This window comes from Falco rusticolus, chromosome 2, assembly GCF_015220075.1.
Source record: "Falco rusticolus isolate bFalRus1 chromosome 2, bFalRus1.pri, whole genome shotgun sequence".
NCBI lineage: Eukaryota > Metazoa > Chordata > Aves > Falconiformes > Falconidae > Falco > Falco rusticolus.
The window spans coordinates 8,911,738-8,935,019 of record NC_051188.1 but is presented as its reverse complement, the minus strand read 5'-3'; the positions used below and the strand labels follow the sequence as shown (position 1 = coordinate 8,935,019).

Here is a 23,282-nt window from a genome sequence, read left to right as displayed (position 1 = left end):
AGTGAAAATCAAGTTTCTTAAAAATTCACGGAAAATTTCCCATTAAATGTCTGAACCGTATTTTCACCTGATGATTAGACCCATGGTTTGATTTTAATGTTAGTAAAAGCAGAGTCAAGATTTTTAATTCCAGTTTGCTATTACGTTAATCAGACCTGGTTACTTTGGGGCAAGGATTATACAGGATGAAAATATAAGACTAGAAACCTTTCCTCAGTATGGTTTCTAGTCAATATATCAAACATATGAAAGAGAATAAAGAATGTCTCATTCTTCAGAATATTTGAAATGGCCCATAAAGTCTCAGTTTCACAGAAGAAGCTGTTTTTTTCACAGCAGTTTCTTTTTCTGTGAAATCGAGACTTCATGAAGCGAAGCATGTCTGTGAAAATAATCTATAACATAATTTATACTCTTGTAACCAAAAAAATGTATAAGCAGAAGGTAGAATGAAAAAGAATGATGTAATTCAATGTTAATAAAGTAGCAGACATTTGACAGGCTTCAAATTATGTCCAGGATGCACTGATTGATACCATTATCCGTTAGTGTTTTCCCTGACATTTTATCTTAGGGCCAAAAGCCAAAAGAAAGACCACAAGCATCTAACCACAAAGTAGCTCTTATTTTCCTATTCTAGTCAGCAATTAGCTCACAGGAACAGAATTCCAAGTATTTCCAATGCCTGCAGTTAAAAATATGCTTGTTTCTAAAATGAAACAGAAATGTCGTATGTTAAAAACCCTATTTGGGACTGTAGGCTTTAGACTACAAATATATATTCAAGTTACGCAGTAGTTTCCTGTAAAACATTTCATTTTGTGCAACCCTGATTTAAACAGAAAGACTTTGTTTTAAGGAAACATACCAAACCGTGTAGATTGCAATGTAATGTAATTGCCTTCTCCTTTTCATGAAATGGAGATTTTCTGCCCTGACTGCTATCAAATCAGAAACATGTGATGAGTGTGAGTTACTTCCCAGTTTGGGACTTGTATTTCATGACCACGATGGTGACTACAAGAACTACAGCTCAGTTTCTCCACGAAGGATTGCAGCAATCAAATAAACACAGGTAACATTTAAATGAGAAACAGGGATTTCTGAAATCTAATCCATTCTGTAAGACTTATGATTCATTTCTTGGTGTGACTCTTCTTTCCTAGATGCATTTGCTAAATAAACAGATTGTTCTTAAAACTTCCCTAACTGCTGCTCAAAGACATCTCTTCCTTCTTTCTATAACGGCAGGAGGATTTTGTTTTTCTAAATTAAGTAAGCAACTACACAAGCACACCCCTCAGTTCAGCAAAACTAGATTAGAGCAGCAGCAAAACCAGGAAAAAACGACAGGAAATAGCTGAGAAAAAGAAATTAAGGTGAGGACCTAAGAGAGTAAACAAAACAAGAGAAATAAAGAGCACAAAATGTGTTGATGACACCTTCCTTCAGGTGACAGAGGAGCCAACGAGGAGACGTGCCATGCTGGACCTTGGTCTCACCAACAAGGAGGGGCTGGTGGGGAATGTGAAGCTCAAGGGCAGCCTTGGCTGCAGTGACCATGAAATGCTGGAGTTCAAGATCCTTAGGGCAGCAAGGAGGGCGCACAGCAAGCTCACTGCCCTGGACTTCAGGAGAGCAGACTTTGGCCTCTTCAGGGATCTGTTTGGTGGAGGACCATGGGATAAAGCCCTGGAGGGAAGAGGGGCCCAAACAAGCTGGTTAATGTTCAAGGATCACCTCCTCCAAGCTCAGGAGCGATGTGTCCCAACAAAGAGGAGGTCAGACAAAAAGGCCAGGAGGCTGCGTGGATGAACAAGGAGCTCCTGGGCAAGCTCAGACACAAAAAGGAAGCCTGCAGAGGGTGCAGGCAAGGAGAGGTAGCCTGGGAGGGATACAGATAGGATGTCCAGGCAGCCAGGGATCAGGTTAGGAAAGCTAAAGGCCTGATAAAATTAAATCTGGCCAGGGACATTGAGGGCACCAAGAAAAGCTTCCATAAGTTCATCATTGATAAAAGGAAGACTAGGGAAAACGTGCCTTCTCCAGAAGGAAAGAGGAGATACTTAGTCACCTGGGGTACGGAGAAAGCTTAGGTACTGGACAACATTTTTGCCTCAGTCTTCACTTGCAAGTGCTCCAGACACGTTGCTCAAGTTGTAGAAGGCAAAGACAGGGGCTGGGAGGATGAAGAAACAGCTGTTGTAGAAGATCAAGTTCAAGACCATCTAAGGAACCTGAAGGTGCACAGGTCCATGGGCACTAATGAGGTGGACCTGTGGATCCTGAGGGAACTGGCGGACAAAGCGGCTAAGCCACTATCCATCATATCTGGGAAGCCGTGGCAGTCTGGGGAAGTTCCCACTGACTGGAAAAGGGGAAACATAACCCCCATTTTTAAAAAAAGGGAAATGAGGAAGACCCGGTGAACTACAGGCTCGTCAGTCTCACCTCTGTGCCTGGCAAGATCATGGAGCAGATCCTCCTGGAAACTTTGCCAAGGCACATGGAAAACAAGAAGGTGATTGGTGGCAACCAGCATGGCTTCACTAAGGGCAAATCATGCCTGACAAATCTGGTGGCCTTCTACAATGGGGTTACAGCGTTGGTAGATGAGGGAAGAGCAAGTGGTATTATCTACCTGGACTTGTGCAAAGCATCTGACACTGTCTCGTAGGACATTCTTGTCCCTAAAGTGGAGAGACATGGGTTTGACAGATGGACTGCTCGATGGATAAGGAATTGGATGGATGGTCACACTCAAAGAGTTACAGTCAACAGCTCAATGTCCAAGTGGAGACTAGTGACAGGTGGAGTTCTTCAGAGGTTGGTATTGGGACCAGCCCTGTTTAACATCAGCCACATGAACACTGTGATCGAGTGCACCCTCAGCAAGTTTGCTGATGACACCAGGCTGTGTGGTGTGGCTGACATGCTGGAGGGAAGGGATGCCATCCAGAGGGACCTTGACAGGCTTGAGATGTGGGCCTGAGTGAGCCTCATGGAGTTCAACAAGGCCAAGCGCAAGGTCCTGCATGTGGGTCAGGGCAATCCCAAGCACAGACACAGGCTGGGCAGGGAATGGATTGAGAGCAGCCCTGAGGAGAAGGACTTGGTGGCATTGGTTGACGGCAAGCTCAACATGACCCAGCAATGTGCACTCCAGCCCAGAAAGCCAGCCGTCCCCTGGGCTGCATCACCAGCAGCATGGCCAGCAGATGAAGGGAGGGGATTCTGCCCCTCTGCTCTGCTCTGGTGAGACCCCACCTGCAGAGCTGTGCTTAGCTCTGGTGCCACGAGCATAAGACAGACATGGACCTGTTGGATCGAGTTCAGAAGAGGGCCATGAAGATGATAAGGGGGCTGGAGCCCCTCTTTTATGAGGACAGGCTGGGAGAGTTGGGGTTGTTCAGCCTGGAGCAGAGAAGGCTCCGGGGAGACCTTAGAGCAGCTGCCAGTGCCTAAAGGGGCCGACAAGGACGCTGGAGAGGGGCTTTCTACAAGGGCAGGCAGTGACAGGACAAGGGGGAATGGCTTTAGACTGAAAGAGGGGAGATTTAGGTCAGATATTAGGAAGAAATTCTTCACTGTGCGGGTGGTGAGACACTGTCCCAGGCTGCCCAGAGCAGCTGTGGGTGCCCCATCCCTGGCAGGGCTCAAGGCCAGGCTGGACGGGGCTGGGAGCAGCCTGGGCTGGTGGAAGGTCCCTGCCCATGGCAGGGGGGTGGGACTGGATGACCTTTAAAATCCCATCCAACCCAAAGCATTCTTTGATTCCATGATTCTAAAAGCATTAAAACAACTTCACTTTCATCATAGTATAAAAGCAGATCTTTCAAATCCTAATTGACGTGTAAAGTTCCGCAGGAAAACACTGCATCAGGTAACAACGAAAAGTAAAAAAGAAACTTTTACAGTTGCACAGTCTGTTGTTCAGCTCCTTTTCTTTCCCCATTATTCTTCTGAAAATTGCTTAGAAAGAAGAGAGTATTAGGAAACTGAAATTCACGTTCCAACTCTTTCAAAAGGCCAAAATATATTAAAAGTATCCAATTCTACTGAAAAAGAATTCATCTGTTGAGTTAGTGTTTATTTGGTTTAAAACTATCTTGTTATACAACTGCTTCTACACTACTTCCCACCTTAATTCTCTGACAGCAAATCTGCACCCTGCTCCACTTTTTAAAGTTAAATTATGTCCTGTAACAGGAATGCAGGAGAGAGAGCCTTGTGATTTAAGAACTGGACTGGAACTCTGTGGCTCAAAGGCACACAAATTTTGTGTCTGACCTTCTACAGGCGACTTAAATCTTCTCCCTTAGTACTCCATCTGTAAAACGTAAAGTGCCTCAAATGTATGTGAAAGGGTAAGTCAAACAGCTGCCAGATTGTTACCATATAGGATACACACAGGAAAAATCTGACAGAAAAATATTTTTAAATAAGGAAGGAAAAAACCTAACTTTGTATAAAGTCTGCCCGTAAACTTACGCAAAATACACCTAACTTCTGAAATCCTCCAAAAATAAAATCCAATCCCTACACCCTGTGAATGGATGTTTTTAGCACCAGGATTAAAGCAGCCAGAAATTTTGTCTGCTCTACATTTCCACTCACAGACCTTGACACTTTAATGCCGGGATCAAAGACAGAAATCAAATCTGTGAAGCTCAATTGCTTTCTCATCATCTGACTTGAAGTTTCAGCCTTGTTCTGGCCAGGGCCTCGGGAACTGGGAGCCAGACGGCTTGATGGGCAGCATTGCCAGTGACCGCATCCCTGCGGAAGGCAGGCCAGGGTGGCTGGGACACCGAGGTCCCTGGCAGCCACAAGCAGCTTATTCTTAAAGCCTGAGAACAATAAGCTATTTCCCCTCTTTTATTTTGCATTAAGGATGACAGGAAGATGATAAAGAGCCAAAGCCCAGACACATCAATATACTCGCAGGACAAAAGCCCTTTGTGATTGACAGACGAAACCTAAAGAAGGGGAGGAGACCCTCGGTTTCTCCCTTTGGGGATGGCTCTGGACAGAGACGCCTGAAATTTTAGCCCTCAAAAGCTTCTCCTGTTACCACCAGATCACCTTGCAGGTAAACACCTCCCTGGTTCATTGAGTCACTGTTACGTATCTGAAAAAGAATCTCCACTGAAAAGTGATAATGGTGGAAAAATACTCCCTATTGTACAGCCATAATTCTTGTACCGCTTGTCTGTAGGCGACGCAATCCCTCTCTTGAGGAGGCTGTGCAACCGGATCCAACTACATGTAAAGCAATCTGTTAAAACGAAGACAAGATTTACTGTTGGAAAGAACAGGTTTAAATAAATTCCAGGAGCCTATGTACCATATGTCCAAAAGTAACCAAACATGGAAAAACAAATTTAATCTCTTCGTAGTTAGTGTTTTCTATAAAAGAGTAAACTTAATGATCTAGCAAATGCAGTGAAATATTGCAAGAACTGGTGTCCCATTTTAACTCCTAAAGAAACTAAGTATTTCCATAGATGATTTAGTTACATTTTTAATAGCAGATACACAGTACTAAACCCCCTATTTCAGTTGGTTTATAGCATGCAAATTGTCATGTGTAGCATGCAAAGTGGCAATGGAAAACATACAGTACTTTTATTGAGATGTATTCCTTTCTTCCCATATAGCCATAAAACCATTTACATTACTTAACCCATGGGAAACAAGGAAGCAAGCCACCTGAGTTCAGCGTAAAAGCGTTTTGGTTTCCCTCTAAAAGCAGTGAAGGCCAACAAAAGAGAAGTCACCCACTTTAAGAGTATCTTCTTGACTTCTGACATGTGTATTACTAAGGAACAGATGTATCAGCAGATTTCAATATCCAAAGCTGTGACCACAAAAAAAGCTAGGAGAGACAGGAATTAGAACAGCATTTTCTTCGCTCACTGACAGCCAGGAAAGCCTACGCTGCAGCCTTTCTGCCTACCGGAGGATAAAGAGCAGCATGATAACCAGGGAAAAATCAAAACCAGCCTGACTCCAGCCCACACAGTTAATATTCCTTGTTTGGACCTAATCTAAGTGTAGCTTATACCTTCAAAAATGGAGCTAGTTTGAAGACAAGAGTATAATACAACAACAAAATACTTGCCCACTCATTTCAATCCACTATCACCTTTTCAACTTGAAAGACAAAGTAAAAAATAGCATGAAGTGGGACTGGAAAACCTCCTTTAACAACAAAGGTGGTTCAAGGGATTTGAGGCAGTATCTATCTTTTTTTAAAAAAGCCAGAAGGACAATGATCACCTTTATTCTGGGCTATCATTTCAGCATAATAAAGGTTTAGGTAATGCTTGGGCATACAAAAACAGAGTTGAAGACACAGAGTGCTGCAAGAGGGTATAATGTTTCTCTATTAGATCAAGAGGCGGGGAAAAAAAGTGAAAAAAATGACCTGGTGACTTATAAATTGGCTACTTGGATGATACAATATGCTTTTAAGTAAGTACTCTCTTTGAAGAGCTTTAGCAAAACCAAAGACACAAAGCTGCGCTACAGCCCTTACAATGCAGCCACCCACGTTCTCCCACTCTTAGTTACAGCTGGTACGTGGCTGGTGGAAACCCTGTCCTGCTTGGCCTCGCACTCCTTCACTGCAGATACTGTCCCGTCTGCCCTCCTCATGTTTCTCTTTTCTCCTCCAGTCAAGTCACACAGCTGATAACAGGAGCAGGGGAAGGGGAAGCAGCCGGTTTTGGCACTGGGCACAGCCCAGCAGTAATCCTCAAGTGCATAGAGAGTCAAAGGAGCGAGCGGGATTCAAAGAAGACAACCTTTTGAAAGGCACCCGAGGGGAGCATCCCTTTCCCAGCTGCACCCAGTGCCCTGCCAGAGCCTCCTCCCAGCCCCTTCCCTCCCCTTGGCTCCCCCTGCCACTGCCAACAACCTACCATGACGTGGGGAAAGCGACACAAATCACACGTCTCTGCTGCTAACACCGCTGCTGCCATTGCAGGCTCTATCTCACCTTTCCTGTCCTCTCGCCTGCTTTTCAAAAGATACCGCGGAGCTGCTGGCCGGGACAGGACGATGCAGAGACGGCTCCGGCCACCGGCATGGCTCGGCACCAGGTAACGGCTGCTCTGATTTCTAAGAGATGCTTCTCTTCTCCTAAAACTTACTATCAAAAGGAGCGCTTGAGACACTGTGCAGATATTTACGCGTAGCCCATTGAACACCTCAACCTTATGACACAGACTCTCAGGTGTGGTTGTGTTCCCAGTGATCCATAGGGACGGGCACTCCGTAACCTCCACCTGGGGACAGGTATGGACCTCACGGCATCGCCTGGCGCCATGGCTGACAGAGAAATAACGAGCGCAAGGAACAAAGACCGCTGTGGCATGCATTTCCTTGGAAGAAACTAAACACAACAGGCATCGAGTAATTAACAACCATCATCAAAATGTCAAAAGTTTTCTCTTGGGATATTTTCAGGAATGTAGGCCAGTAACCCCATGTCCCTTAAGACTAAAGTCTGCTTTAGTAACATTTCAGTATTACAAACGTATATTCAGAAGGTAAACGCGAATATTAAATGTTACATTCTAATTCCTAAACTTACTAGGTCATTATCACATACTTTCTCAAGAAAATTTTAACAGCACCAGGAAAACCACGTAGCAAACTGAACATTATTTGACAGATGCCTAATATAAAGGAATACTTCAAGCACTATTACCAAATTGGCAAAAAAAATGACAGACATCAGGTGAGGTGCATGTAAAATTCAGTAACAAGTCAATGACAACATGGTGTGTATTTTTTGAAAGAGAAACAAACAGAAAATTTAAATTTTCTTCCCAGTTCGTAAGCTGCATCTCTAGAACACACCAGAAATATAAATGCTTTCTCTTTTTATTCTTGACAAGGATGTAAAGAGATCACGAAGTTTACTGTAGTCTTGTACTTTATATTACCATACTAATTAAAATAATTTTATTTAGAATTCAGAATGAGGTTTTCAAATATTTCACATAATTATTTCCATGTAGGAAAGCAGTTTCTTCTATGATGTCATTTTCCTGTAACTTCCATCTAAAGATTTTGGTAACAACCTAGAAAAATCAATCCTTAAATATATCCTTTATGTGTTCCCTTCCCTTTTTGCTCTTATTAGCAGGACACAAGGTAATTTTTATTTTCATATTAAAGCCAAAAGTAGTGAAATAGAAGTCTGTGAAATAGAAGGATAACACAAGCCATATATGCAGAGTAAGTCAGAAAAAAACATCTTTCAAGTTATCTCAGCATTTCATTCATTCTAAACACCAACTCTCAGAATAATTTTAATATGTTTTTTAGGTAACTTCAAGGAAAGACATTAGCCTAGATTTATTCCACCTAGGATTATGCAAGTAAATTTGGTGCACGATCACCTGTATCATCAGTTAGAGACAGGCAGTTCTGCAACATAAATTAATCCCACACAAGATGGGAATTGACTTCTTGATTTGCCCAGCTTTTCCTCATATTTCCTAATCAGAACTGATTTCTTTTAATTTTTACGAATGCCACATTGTCCCCTTCCTCCCGCATTACCCAAATGAACAGGTGAGAAACAGTGATTTGTACGTGCAAACATAAGAACAGAGATATAGAAAATGTGGGATTTGCTCATGGACAGCCTCCAGCAGCCACTGCAGATGACTGAATGAAGGTCTAAGAGCATCATCAGGAGAGGGTCCTGAACCCGCTAAAGATTCCCACCGTAATCCTGCTGGGCACTGCAAGCTTGCACGTTAACATACATTTTCTTTGTAAAAACTCTAAGTCTAAATGCTCTTCATACCTGCATGAAAATTGAATCATCTCAAAATCTTGCACTTTAAAAATAAGCCTAAGACGTACCTTTAACCCCACTGTATGGGTTTTGAGATAGAGGAGGGTACACAACTTTCGCTGAGGGGGATCGGTCTCCCTCTCCCGTGAACGCGGCAGAGCCAGGACCAGACCTCTGCCAAACCCAGCAGCCACTTCCCTTCAACCCAACCCCAAAACAATACCACATGGCGTTGCAAGTTTTAAAGAACAAAAAAAGAAAAACTGAAATGCAATGGAAGCCTGGTAACAAGAGTATGAGAGAGAAGAGAGAAAAAAAAAAAAAAAAAAAAAGTGCTTCATGAAAATAAAAAAAGTAAAAATACTCTTCCACCTTCTATTCCATTGGTATATAAACAGAAGATAATGTCACCTGTCTACCCATATTTGAATCTGAACCAAGCCTACGCGACTCCAAATGCGGTGCTCTGCCACAGCAGTGTCACCTCTGAGGTTATCTTCTCGCCCGCAACCCCCTCCTGCCATACTGTGCCCTACTTTTGCTCACACTAAATAAAAAAACCCTGTTATTTATTAGCACTTCATAGGAGACTGAATGTTTCCATCTATTCACCAGGTCATCCGAAATACCTCAGAAATCAAAAGTTTCATCACAGTTACCAAAACAATGCTTTGAACCACTAACTTTGAGATGCTTGTATAAGAACAATAAAAAAAAAAAAAACCCTATATAAGCACGGAGAGAAATTTTCATCTGCTTTTTGCTTCTGATTTATTACCTAGTAATTCAGCAGCAGAGGACTTCTAATGTACTTCTGTAATTCTATGGCAAATAAAAAAGATTTCAAAATAATCTTTGTAAGAAAGGGGAACATTATCGGATATCCATAGAACAGCAACTCTGGCTGTTGAGCTTGCTCATTCTACAGTAAAAAAAGACAGTAGCATTAAAAGGCAAAAGTATCTTTCGAGTAGTTGCTTCTGTACTAAAGGGAGCTTAGCTGATTAAATGAGACATGGTAGCACACATTTTTAAAAGAAAATAAAGGCACTTTGAAATATCATGTCGAAAATACTGAGTAAATTACAGGGTATGTGTTTTTCAGGGAAAGAGTAAATAGCCGTAATTTGGGAGGCTAGAGTTTCATTAATGAGATGGAATAAAGGGCTCTGCAAACAAAAGGACCTTTCTTAAAGGTTTTCAGTGACTTCACACAAGTTTCAATACTCCATCTTAATGGCACTGTATGACAGTGCATCTGCATTTCTTAGATGTTCATTATATTTTCCGTTATCCATTTTCAATCAATAGATAATACATAAACGACATTAAGAGATTCAAGAGCTTTCTGCTCTGAGCTCTGCAAACCCTGAGGTATGAAAAACACTATGTTTTGCTTTACGAAATCACAGCAATAACTTCTGATTGTCTGAAATTATTGTTTCAGAAAATAACATTTTAACATTTATCTCTGTAGAAGGCAGGCTCCATCCTCAACTTATGATCAATCAATCACCAGAAACATCCATCCTCCCATAATAGCTGGTTTCAGCTCGTACGTGGAGCGTTCCTTTCTAGGCTTCAGAGCAGATGAATTAACATACGCCTATTATAAACTGGTAGTATATAGTCTAAGGATTAACTACTATAGCAACCAGTACTGTAGTCTGCCAACACATACTCACCCAAATTGCTGGATTTTCTAAGTTTATGTGGAGAGGATTTATATGTAGGTGTTCATTTATTGTGCAGAGATTGCAAGTTTTCTATTATGTGGATTTCTTCAAATATGTATAAAAGCACAGCCACTGCCTCACCCTTCCAAAAAAACCCAGTGTAATATTCAAAATAAAACTGCTACTAAAATGACATTAATTCAATTGTATTTCACAAGTTTTTATTTTACACATTACAGGATTCCTCCTGCTCATTCATTTTATTCTATTCATTATTATATAATGGTATTCTGGACAGCCACTACCATGAACAACTGAAATAAGATGACATGAAACCATGGTACAATCATAAACTTTCCACCCATAACCTTCATTCCATGCAAACTGTAATTATTATTTAAAAAAAAAAAATAATAGAAGCATTAAAGGAAAATGTGCTTTTCTTACAAGACACTTTAAAAACAGTGCATGTAAAAACAAATCATACATGACATCATATGACATCACAAATGACTTTTTTTTTTTTTTCGAGTAAGCGATGAGTATTAAGTCCCAGTGGAGTTTAATGTCACCTGAAAATTAATTCCTAAAGCTATGGGAATATTCTCCTCTCCCCAGATGCAGTTCTGCATGTAAGTTTTTTAGGAAGAAATGGGTGGAAGGGGAAAGAATCATGTTTCAACTGTCATTACCTATACGCTTGCACTAAATACACATATGACAGACTGCACTATACAAGTTACTGTATACTGCAACTCTCCATCACTTCCAGTGATGCTGAGCAGAAGCATTTTGAGAAAAAAACAGAGATACAAGTTATGAGAAAAGTACCAGAAAAGGAGGATGAAAGAGAAGAAAGAAAACAAATACTACACTAAAATATGCTTCCTCTGTCTGTAAATATAACTTTGTTGCTTGTAAACCTATCATCTGCATTTCAGCTGCCTTTTTCTTAGTATGTTCTTCTATTTTTCTCATCCGCTGACATGATCTTATTTTTTCTGTCTTCAACCACTTTTTCCTTCCCTCTTCCCACTGTCTTCCTATATTGCTCTTCTGAATTTACCTTTCATTCTGACTCCTGACTTCTGGAGTAATTATTCCTGGTTCTCTTTAACATTTCAGTTCTGTAACCTCACTTCTTAACTCTTGAGATTTAGCACCTTCTTTTTCTTGCTGTCCCCTAGTAGATGCAATAACGTTTGAACAGTCCAACAGAATTTTGGGGAAACTCCAGTGATAAACTTGGTGAAGTTCCAACTATTGTGAAACGTCTGCCCTAGGGATGGGCCAGGAGGATCGGGGGTAGCAAGGCAACATGACATAAGGACAAAGCCTTCCAGGAGAGGGTAAAGGGCATTCATTTCACAGCTGGAGAAACCTTTTCTATATCAAATGATAGGAAGAATATCTGAATACTTCATTTTTTTAATAATAAACTGCCCAGATCTGTTACACAGGCTTCTGAGTCTTTCTGCTGCTTCGGAGGCAGAAATCAGACATGTAACGGTTGGCAGTCAGAGAGAAGCATCAGCAAATTATACCCACCTGGCCAAAGGACCACTACAGATTATTATTTTTTTAAAAAAAATAATTTCAGGTAGGCATTACAGTGAGATATTGAGAAAATTCATTATACTAGAAAAGTAGCTGTTCAAATAAATCGAGAAAAGCTTGTCTACACCTCCACAGACCAAGATTCATGTATCTGTTATAGCAGTACTTCCTAACTGTGGGTAGGAAAATGCCCACATCTGGGGAGAGGTATCATCATGTTACAACGATGTGCCACATTGATTTTGTTCTCTTTTCATGGATAACTACCAAGCACAGCACTTGCCTTCCTCGAAGCAACACTAAGGAAGCTCAGCTTCACGGCAACCTGAAAGATATCCCGAAAGTTGTGTAATGTATAGATGTACCTGAACTCTTCCATGAAGGAAAGAGTTCTGAATTCTCCCTATTAAGCAACTTTTCATCTCCTAGGTTCAGCAAAGATTGCCTTAAGCCATGCCGGTCACTTTAAAATGACAAAAGTCCCTGTGAACGCTGAAGAGCATCTCTGCTTTCCACCTTGCTCAGTCACCCAGCTACCAAGGGCTGAGCTGCAAAAACAGCGGCTAAGTTTAGTTAACCCTGAAGCTGCCAGGAATGCTAGTGCCGACCAGAGCTACTGACTGGGGTCAATCACCACTTTTAAGCTCAGAGAACCCACTCACCTCGGAGAAGACAATTTATATGAACCCAGAAAATACAGACTACTTCCCTTTTATTACCTGCGACATTTGACTTCCAAGCATCAGTCATATTTTGGTAGCACAGAGGTAGACTTACATTAAGTCTCTTCTTAGAAAAGTTTTAAGCTTCAAATTACACCATTCAGATATTGGGATCTTATCTTTCATGATGAAAGGGATTGCATATGCTCTTGGTGACCAGGACAGCTACTGCTCTCAGCACCTTTTTGGACATTTTGGTGCAGCAGGGAGGATAAAAAGCCACCCTGGGAACAGAGCTGTTTGCAGGCAAAGCAAAAGCAAATTTTCTGGTTTTCAGGTCAATAAATGCTTGTTACCAGTGAACAGTTTTATAGTCAATGGGAAGACATTCTATAAGCCAAACAGCTCTGACTTTGAATAAGGTGTTTTTTCTGAAAGTACTAATGTGATTTTGTCAGGCTGACCCGCTTATGGAACAGGCTGATGTGATTTTTGAGTCATTAAACAGAGGAAACGCAGGTTCACGGCTCTCCCAATTCCCTTCTGCTTTAGGTGATGAGAGACAGGCAGATTGCCTCCCCAGGACTCTGGATAGATCCACAGAGGATTCTTTCAACAGTGGTCCAGAATCTTCCTGAAGGGGATCAATGATTAATTCATATATAGGATCCGACAACGACCAGCACACAGTCCCATTCCAGATGAACTGGACAACAACTCTGAGGACGGGTCAAGTGACCCCTCTTCTCCCTGAGCAGCTGGTCTTTTCCTATTTTATTTCTAAGACTAGAAATTGTGGGAAAACCACTTTCATTTGGTGCAGTAGAAGACTCACATTTCTCCTTGTGCTAATTTTCAGAGATGCCCCTGCCTGCCTGGACCGCTGACGTGGTCCCTGTCTCTGCCTGCCCTCCTGTCCCCACTCCATACATTCTACAAGACATGGCGATTCCTACAGCACAGAGCTGTTGTCTCAATTTTTTTGCAGGTATATCTATCCAGTTGCATTCAACAAAGCACAGCAAAGTTCTCCTCCTCCAAAGACTTCCCTGACCGCTTTCTTTGACAGCTTATTACATTAAGTATTTCACAACGTGACAGCCACTGACGTGCACCAAAAAAGTGAAAGATGCTCAGGAAATCAAACAGTCCATTCCTTTCCCTAACCAGTAACACCCGAGTTATCCAAAATCTGTTCCTACAGATCTGAAAGGACAGACCATCTGTAGCCTTGCTGGGGAAACTTTTTGCCGTTTCCTTCTTAAGATTTCCTTCCTCGATATCTAAGTGAGTTCATCCCTGCTGCAATTTATTATTCTAAGAAGAAATGTCTTGCTCTGTTATCTCTTCTCCTTTTTATCACAGCCAGCAAGAACAGACTATTTATTCTCTTCCTCTTTTCAGCAGTCTTGCACATACTTGAAGACAGTCATTCCATCCCACTGTGGTTTTTTTTTTAATTAAGCAAACACGATCCTTTTAAATAAGCCATCTTTTCCAAACTCCAGATCATCTCTGAGGTTTCTCTGACCGTCCCGACATGTAACCTTCTCGACATGTAACAATCAAAAAGGACATAAAACTGCCCTGAGAACTTCTTCAACTTTAATAGCAACAAAAAGACAACTTTATATACCTCACGAGCCCTATGCAACCCGTTTCGGTGACGTTACTGACTTACAGGCAGCTGGCAGTGTGCAACAGCTACTGTTGGGTCTTTTTGCGCTGAACTGCTCCTTAACCATTTAATTCCTCATGGGTGTACGGATACCACCTTAACCTCATTACTAAACACCTTTACAGCTTCTCAGGTATCTCCAGCTCGTGTTTATCCCAGTCCCAAGTCTGCAGTTGCCACCCAGCAGTTTTACCTACACATGTAATTAGCACTTCCACTGTTATCTTTGTCATTATTTAAATATAAAAATACAGAAACGATGGAAGACCTCAGTAGGTGCCTGTCAACACAGTCAATACATCCTGTCCGACAGTCGGCTTCTGACAAGAACTGTGCCCACACACTGTCCAGGGGGTCCTGTGCGTACCCAGAGGTATTTTCACCCAGACCATCTACACTTGGTTTCTTTAGGAAAGTACTACACGAACCACTGTGAAGAAGTTCTAGACACAACACTGATTACAGTGGGAAAGGAAAAAAAAAAAAAAAAAGAAAAACTGGCCCATGCTAATGATTTTTGTTAAATCTACTGTTAAATCTACTTTCCCTTCCCATTTTTTTTTTTTTTGGTGTTTACAAACAGATTATTTTTCTTCCCCCTGAGAATTAAACTAAGGACCTATAACTACCTGATCCTCTATTTTAATTCCTCTGTTACACCACCAAAGATAAAGGAACTAAATGTTGCTGATGATTGCTTAAGAGGATTATCCATCAAGAGGGAGCCCATGCAACTGCCAGCGTTGCTGTGTCAGGGCAGGGAGGAATTCAACTACCTTCCTCCAAAATCATACAACATCTATAGCTCTGACCAGCGTTTTAGCACCGTGAGTTGGTTTAATCAGCATTCATACAGACACGTGTCTAATGTTCAACCTCTTAAGTCAAATTTTCTGAGGCTTTTATGCTATGACTCTGGGAAGCAGAAAAAATAAAGCAAGGAGAAGACTGTCAATGCAAGTGGTGGATGAAAGGAGGAATGCTTCTTCAAATCCTCTAAATTAACAGCTCCCCCGTATTCACCGACTCTTCTTGGCTAATATTGGTAAGTAATTTGTAAGTACTGGAATTATAAAAAAACAAGCTGCAGCTTCCAGAGTTTTGCAATTACCAGGGGATCATATGGCCTGAAGAACCCTAGATGGCTACATGCCACGAAATTCTAAGTCAAAGGGCTGTAGTCAAAGGTTACTTTAACAAGCAACTTTCCAGCTTGAGATACAATAAACAAAATTTGAGAGGTCTGGTATTTAAAAGGGAAACAAACACAAGGTAAATGACTTATTACACATATTTTGCAAACCAAGAGAGAAAAAAGTTATTAAAATGAGTCTCATCCAACCCCACTACTGTATGTTTTGAAAAAGGAATACAACTGATAACTTGTGAAAACATATGTGAAACTAGTTTACTCTAAAATTAAAAGAAGGTACTTGCACCTGCACACATGTCAAATATTTGATATTATTTAGGACTGTAAAAATCTCATTTTCCTGCTCTCCTCTATTTTCACCAGAAGAAAAGTGCTATCTTCCCTGACGTAAGCTATTTAAAAACATGTATGAAAAGCAGTATTTCAGCTGGTTTGATACTACGTAATGTTAGATCTCCAGGGTCTTAATTATGAGATGAGAGGATCTTAAGCAATCAGTATAAACTCTAGAAGATTTAAAGCATTTAACTCAGCATTTCCCTTTTTTAGCCCAGTTATGTTCACAGCACATTTTGTGTTTTTGATGCCACAAAAGCACTCTTACTCAATTCAGAAAGCTTGAGTCAAGAATACGAAAGTTTTCAGGTGAACACCAAAAATCAAGTAAGCTTTTAGAAATGCTGTTTAAAATAATCTTTTAAAATATAAATAGATATACTAGCAACATACCTGAAAAAGAACATGAACAGAGCAGCTGTGATGCAGAACAAAAGGACCTACAAAAAGGAGAAAGAGTGTTATTACATAAAACATCACACTACTGCTGGGTGTTCTGGATCATGAAGATTTTACAACTGTTACTATAAAAGTTACACTTTATTTATACTCTTGATGGGCCAGAATGAAAGCTTGTCTGAATCTACCAAAAAGGATTCCCTTGTTTCTAGTGGACTTTGAGCCATTCCTGTAGAAGTTAAGAAAGAAAAGAAAAAAAAAGAAAAGAAAAAAAAGAGAAATAAAAAAGAGAAAAAAAGAAAAAAGAAAATTAAAAAAGGAAAGAAAAAAAGAGAAATAAAGAGAAAAAAAAAATTAAAAAAGGAAAGAAAAAGAAGAGAAAAAAAGAAAAAAAAGGGAAAAAAAAAGGAAAGAAGTCCAAACCAAGGTAGTGGGACAACAGACACAGCAAATGACGCCCCTTAAAATAGTCTGGAATAAAATAATACAACTTAAAATAATTATGAAACAATAGGATGAAAACAACAAAGCAATAGAATGGAAATTTAAACATTATATTTTGCCTGTCTTTGCTTTTGTGATTTATTTAAATATCATATTGCTAGTTTCAGTTTAAAAGGCTGGACATTTAAGGTGTCTGTACAGACAGCTGCTTCTGCTTAACCGCTTTCCAGCAAGTCTGAGAGATGATTCTATTCCCAAGTGAGAGTATCCTTTCTAGCCGTGTATGTTACCGTTAAACTTCCTTGGAATAATCCCATGTTGCCCTAGGTTATCAGTGCGATCACGCATGAGCCAGTGAGCAAACTCAGCAGCTCTCCAGCACGGCGAGGGGAACGTCCTACTTCGTCCTCCCGTCCTCTCTGCTGGGGCTCGGTGCTCTTACCTCCTCCCTGCCACCCACACAGTGATTCACAAACGCCGAAGGAAACTCAAGGAGGAGAAAAAAAAAAGTAAATCAAAACTTGGGAAAGTGTTCTGCCAATCTGGTAGATAAGGAGATTGCTGGAAGGATGTAAAAGCCCCAGAGCAGGCAGAAAGGAAAGGGAAAGAGGAGGACCCCCGTGCCAGGAGCAGAGAAGGGCAGACAGGATGAGGCCATCCTCCCCGAGATATCAACAAGGCACTGCACCTTGGCTGTAGAACTGCTTTGCATACATTATTTCAGGAACAACTAAACCACGCTTTAAATTCATAACCTGCCTTAATCCACTCCCACCTTTGCCAGATACAGCTCAAGAGTGAGAAACAACTGTCTTGTTCTAGACATATGGGCCCATATTCACACCCATCATTCAGGAGGCAAAAATCTTACTGAAAAATTGCCAGTGTGTTAGAGGAACGCTTGCATGTATTTCCAAGGATTGAAAAAGTTTTGATCACTATAGGATGCAGATAGCTTAAGTGAAAAGAAACGGAAATGCTGGCAGCAGAGCGTATTTGAAGGTTATAAACACGCAGAACAGTAGGCTGCTGCGTGCTGATACAGATCAGAAAGTGTGATACAATTTCGAATACACAACACTTACAATGACTTTCAGAAAAAAAAAAAAAGTATCTTACAATGAGACTATTTCCCTTTTCTAAGTCCTCTGGCATGTGACTTAAAATTAGGTCACACAAGACATTATAACGTTTACTGTGTAAAACTACCCTATTTTTCTTTTCTTTTCCTCCACCAGTACTATTGTATTTTATTATTCTGCATCAAAAATGTGAACATCTGAAATCACTTTATATTAAATCACTGGGGTGAAGTGAGGACAATGATGTATTTCAGTTCAAACTAGCAGCAGAATAGACTTACATTTAAACCCAAGTTCTACTTAAAAAGAGCTGCCCCAACCCTCCAAAGTTCAAACCATATTTACTCATTCAAACAATAATCATCAATTCTCTGGAAGCCATTTCTGGGAGACAGAAGGGACAAGAAGCCTTGACAGCTCAGCAATGATATTGAGAAATAAGTGAGAAATGGCACAGAATTGGGTGGGGGGGTGGGAGGCATAAGGTTTATGCCTTTGCATATTAAAAACACTCGCTTCACTGAAGAGTTTTTCCTCTCTTTTTTTTTTCTTCTATTCCTTTTTTGTTTTAAAATCAGTTTGATAACAACTTAGTGAGTGTTTATACGCATCATTAAGATTCCCTCTGAGCTCCCTCTTCTCTAGGGTGAAGCACTCCAGTCCTCTCAGCCTCTCCTTGCACGAGATGCTCCAAGACCTTAATCATCTTCATGGCCCTTCAGTCCAGTATGTCCATGTCTGTCTCATACTGGAAAACCCAGAACTGGACACAACACTACAGATGCATCCCACCAGTGGTGAGCAGAGGGGAAGGATCACCCTGCTTGACCTGCTGCCAATGCTTCCTCTAACGCAGCCCAAGAGCCCAGCAGCCTCCTTTGCTGGCTCATGTTCAGCTCGGGATGCACCAGGACCCCCAAGCTCTTCTACGCAAAGCTGCTTTCCAGATGCTCCCAGCATATACTGGTGCCTGGGGTTATTCCTCCCCAGGGGCAGGACTGGACACTTCCCTTTGTTGAACCTCCTGAGGTTCCTGCTGGCCCATGTCTCCAGCCTGCTCAGGTCCCCCTGGACGGCAGCACAACCACCTGGTGCATCAACAAGCAACAGAACAAGTTTTGTATCATCTGCAGACCTGCTGAGGGGGCAGCCTCCTGTCTGCTCAGCCAAGCCATTAATGAAGATGTTACTGAGCCCAGTATGGACTCCTGGGTTACACCGCCAGGGACTGGCCTTCCTCTGGCCTCTGTGCTGCTAATCACAACCCTCCCAGCCTGCCAGTTCAGCCAGTTTTCAATCCACCTCACCATCCACCTATCATCAATTTGTCTATAATCTGTACTCTATTTGGAAAAATCTGGGCAACTTAAAATAAGACTTCGCTTAATCAACCTCTATAATTAGCAGATGTCTTCCAGAAGTTAAAAACAATCTTTGAAAAAAATATGATGTAGAAGACCTTGCCCAGGGGGAGAAGAGGGAACTGATACTGATTTTTGTAAATTAGAAGTTCAGGGAATATTAGACAACCAGTCCACATCTAATATCCACAACTAGACTAGAATAAATTATTTGAAACAGTCAGTTTATAAACATCTAGATAACAAGACAATAAGAAACAACCAACACAATAAACAAGTAAACGAAAACTACTGTCATTTTCTCCTTTGACAGATGTTTTAAGGAAAGGAGCAGGTGTAACTTCTCTGAACTTTACGCACCTTTGTAGCAGCTGCATGTGTTAATGAAGTGGGCACAGAGCTGCTCAAGGACACTACAGGAGAAAACTCTTAATAGTTAGCAGTTTATTATCAAACTAAAAGGCATTTTAACTGAGGCCACCAAAAAGGTTTTGCTTCCCTCTTCAATAATGATTTGAATGATGGAACAGAGATTATGTCACAAATTCACAAAATCCTTTAGAGGCCAGGTCTTCGTGCAAAGTGATTGAATTGCCCAAAGTCAACAAGATGAAATTCAACAAAAACAACTACGAAGCAGTTGGCAGGAGAAGTCACATACATAAAAACCACGACACAAAACAACTGCGTGGGCAGTACGAGAGTGTAAAAAATCCCACAGATCACAAATAAACAGGCACCAGCAATGCAATGCTGTGGAAAGTGTTGCAAAATATTACAGACTCTTTTGGAAGTGGAGGCGGTAAGACACAGCAGGTTATTACAGCAATGAGCTGGTGCTAGCAACACCCCAAAATGGCATTGGGCACTACTGTTACAGAAAAGGACAGAGAAAACAAGGCAGTCCAGAAGAGCACGATGGAAATAGGTGTGTGGCACGTGACTTGCTGGGAAACCGCTTAAATTCAAAATAGAGGTAGCTAGTGGCAAACATGACAACTGTTCCCATATAATTATCACATCCTGGCAAATCTGTCTCATTGAGTAGGGCAGGAGGAAGAGCTAAGTCTACAGCAAACACAACTTTAGGTTAGATATTAGGAAAAGCTCTCTCCACAGGGTAGAGATACACCAGAACAAGTTGCCTGTGAGCTGTAGAATCTCCTTTCACAGAGACGTTCAAGATCATTAGAGGCAAACAGCTCCTCAGAATGGTCTGGGCATGTTTGACACTGGCTCTACCAGCATTTACACGACTGAAGGACAGTAAGATGTGCAGCTAAACCCAAGAGTTTGATATGAAACGCACAACCCAACATGGAAAGCCCGTGACTGTCTTATCATAGCACCAAGAAACAGAAGTCAAATGGTCATCATGTTCCAAAATTAAGCTACTTTCAAAATAAGCCTCTTCTTCAGCTTTTCCCCTTCTATAGATTTTTTTTTTGTAGCATGCTCAGTACAATATGCAACACCTATTTTAGATATAAAAACAACTGTACTACAAAAAAGAAAAAAATACTAAGGCCTACAGAGATATAATTCTAAATAGTGAGCCATTTTAAGCCTCACAATCTAGCGAGCAATATGTATCATTTAGGATTTTTCCTGCACGGTCTGTCACTTTTTGATTTACGATAGAGGATCAACAAATTGTGCTTGGCAACATACAGACCATGAAACTTTGCAGCTGCAGAAACAGATACAAGCAGAAAACCTACATGTTTCTAATGAGCATGATACACCCTAAATATCTTAACATTTTTAAAGAGATGCACAAGTAAAAATGTCTATGCTGCAGGGCAGCTTAGCATATTTGCTGCGTATGGTGAGCACTGTAATTCATTTGATTACATTTTACTACCCTGTACTATACTAAACCTTAACAAAGAAAAGAAGAAAGCTGCTGACAAAACTTGAGGTGCTTTTTTCCAGATCTCTGTTGGCTGATAAAGCAAATATTTATTTTTTTTTTTTCCCCCAAGAAAGCTTAGCCCTCATATAAACAGCATCACGAAGCAACGTTCAACAGTTCCTGGTTCTGAGCAGAAAACAAAAAAGCTCTGGCTGAAAGCAGTTACCAGCAGCCCCAGTAACACCAGCAGCTGCTCATAAATGACTTGCCCTGGCAGCCAGATAGAAATCTGGGACCAGAGAAAGGAAAAGTAACACTAACAGAACTATTACACCTACTCGAGCCTCATGTCTTCAGACTTTTCATGCATATTACCTAATCCTAAGGTTATGTGTATTTTTCCTTAAGCATTTTCATTGCAGTCAAATTTCCTGGGGTAAAAAAAGTCTCTTGATGGGAGGCTGCTGGCTCTCCCATACAGCCAGAATAAAAAGCAGGACTGAAGTCTGTGACAAAGTAACACAGACCTTGTAATTAAAAGAAAAAGCACTGAAAATACACATAATCTATGTAAATGAAGACAGGCAAAGGGAAAAGGGCAGATCAGTGACAGCAGCTGGTAGAAGCATCTAGAGTGTGGGAGCTACAGTTCAACACTGAATAGTGTCAAACCCAGCTCACAGAAGACCTGAGGCTGCTTCAACCACTGGCACATCAACACTTGGCTTCAAGCGTACTCATGAAGCCTGAAAACCATCACCTTCTCAATCAGCTACTCTGCAATGTATGTGAGAGCTGTATCTACACTTGATGATTAAAAGAAACCACCAGGTACTTCTAGTTCCTGAAGGCTGTGTGCTACAGAAGGAAGAAATGCCAGCTAAAGTCTGGCTGAGGAAATTTTTATAGGTAAAAATTATGGAAAATTAAAAACCCAGCTAAAAGAAGTCCTTCCAGTAATTCTTCCTTCCAAAAGTTAAAAATAAGAGGCAGTAGACTTACTATTACACATTTTTAAACTGATCACTAATTAATATTTCTACAAGTATGGCCATAGTAATAAGGATTTAATAGTAATATGTGCTTTCTGAAAAGACTACTTTTTAATGCAGATTTTCAGTTTTACAAGCATTTTGTGATCTATATACATATAACTAGAGGCTTTGTATAGTGGTCACAAATCTTTACTCTTATAATATATGATCCAGAAAAAAAAGAACAATTTCACATATTTTTTTAATCCTTAAAACAAGCCATTTATCCACAGAAAAGCTCACTGCTGTTTCTGCTGATAGAGGTTATAACCATCCTCTCGCCTTTATATACCTAGTTGAATAGCCGTACAGTAGTTGTAATATCTTTTATTATCTTTTATCAGCTTATTTTACCAGGGATGAAGGAAGATGCTCCAACGGATTTTTGGGTACACGATCCATTCTTCAGATCTACCCCTACTTAGGACACGAGGAAGGATTTTTTGTGCCCAGAAGCTGTTCTGTTTTTTTTTCCACACATATTAATTGTTCCAATAAAAAAACCTAGCTTTAACCATAAATCCACAGAGCTACAGAAACAGCACTATAATTATAGATTGGTGCAATCATAGAAATTGTCAACTGTTGCTTGTGGCTCCTAGATTTTATTTCAAGACATGTTATTATTCCAATAAAAATGCTTCCTACAACTCTTATCACTAAGATTATCTCTTAAGCAAGCTCCCTTCTAATAAAAAAAATATAAATGGAAATAGACATGCAGATTAATGTACTGGCCTTGTACTCCACGATCAAGGAAATAAATGTGCTCTTTTCTACATGCACATTACATAATGCAACTTGTAGTGTCCTAATCAATGAACTGTCTTTATAAAATTGGTATGCTGTTCTTTTCCAATAATAAAATAGCTGGTTAAAAAGCATACAATTTCTATAATTTTCGAGTAGATAAAGGAGATGGAGATTACAGAAACTTTCCGAGTAATGAGACAAAGATACCAGAAGTCATATAAAAGATACCAGATACCAGAAGTCATATAAAAAGTAGTTATGTGAAAACAGGCGCCACATTTCATTATGTTTCAGCCCCTTAAAATCTGATCTGATGGTCACTCCTCCTAATATAAGTAATTTTCTATTACTATTTAATGCTCCAGAGAAGAAATTAGCATAGTAAATGATTAGCTGATGGCACTGGTCCCCATTAACTCTCACGGCAGTTCTTATGTGACAGCTGCCTCTTAAGGGCGAGTGGCAGGAGGAGGG

The 23,282-nt window shown here is 40.7% G+C and overlaps 1 protein-coding gene across 1 annotated transcript in view; it reads right to left on the bottom strand.

Moving 5' to 3' along the window:
- The window catches only part of TMEM135 (transmembrane protein 135), a 188,653-nt gene that overhangs the window by 51,481 nt on the left and 113,890 nt on the right, over nt 1–23,282 (bottom strand). Inside the window, exon 6 of the mRNA XM_037376696.1 lies at nt 16,274–16,320. Coding sequence (XP_037232593.1) covers nt 16,274–16,320 — 47 coding nt within the window. The remainder of the gene's footprint in view (nt 1–16,273; nt 16,321–23,282) is intronic.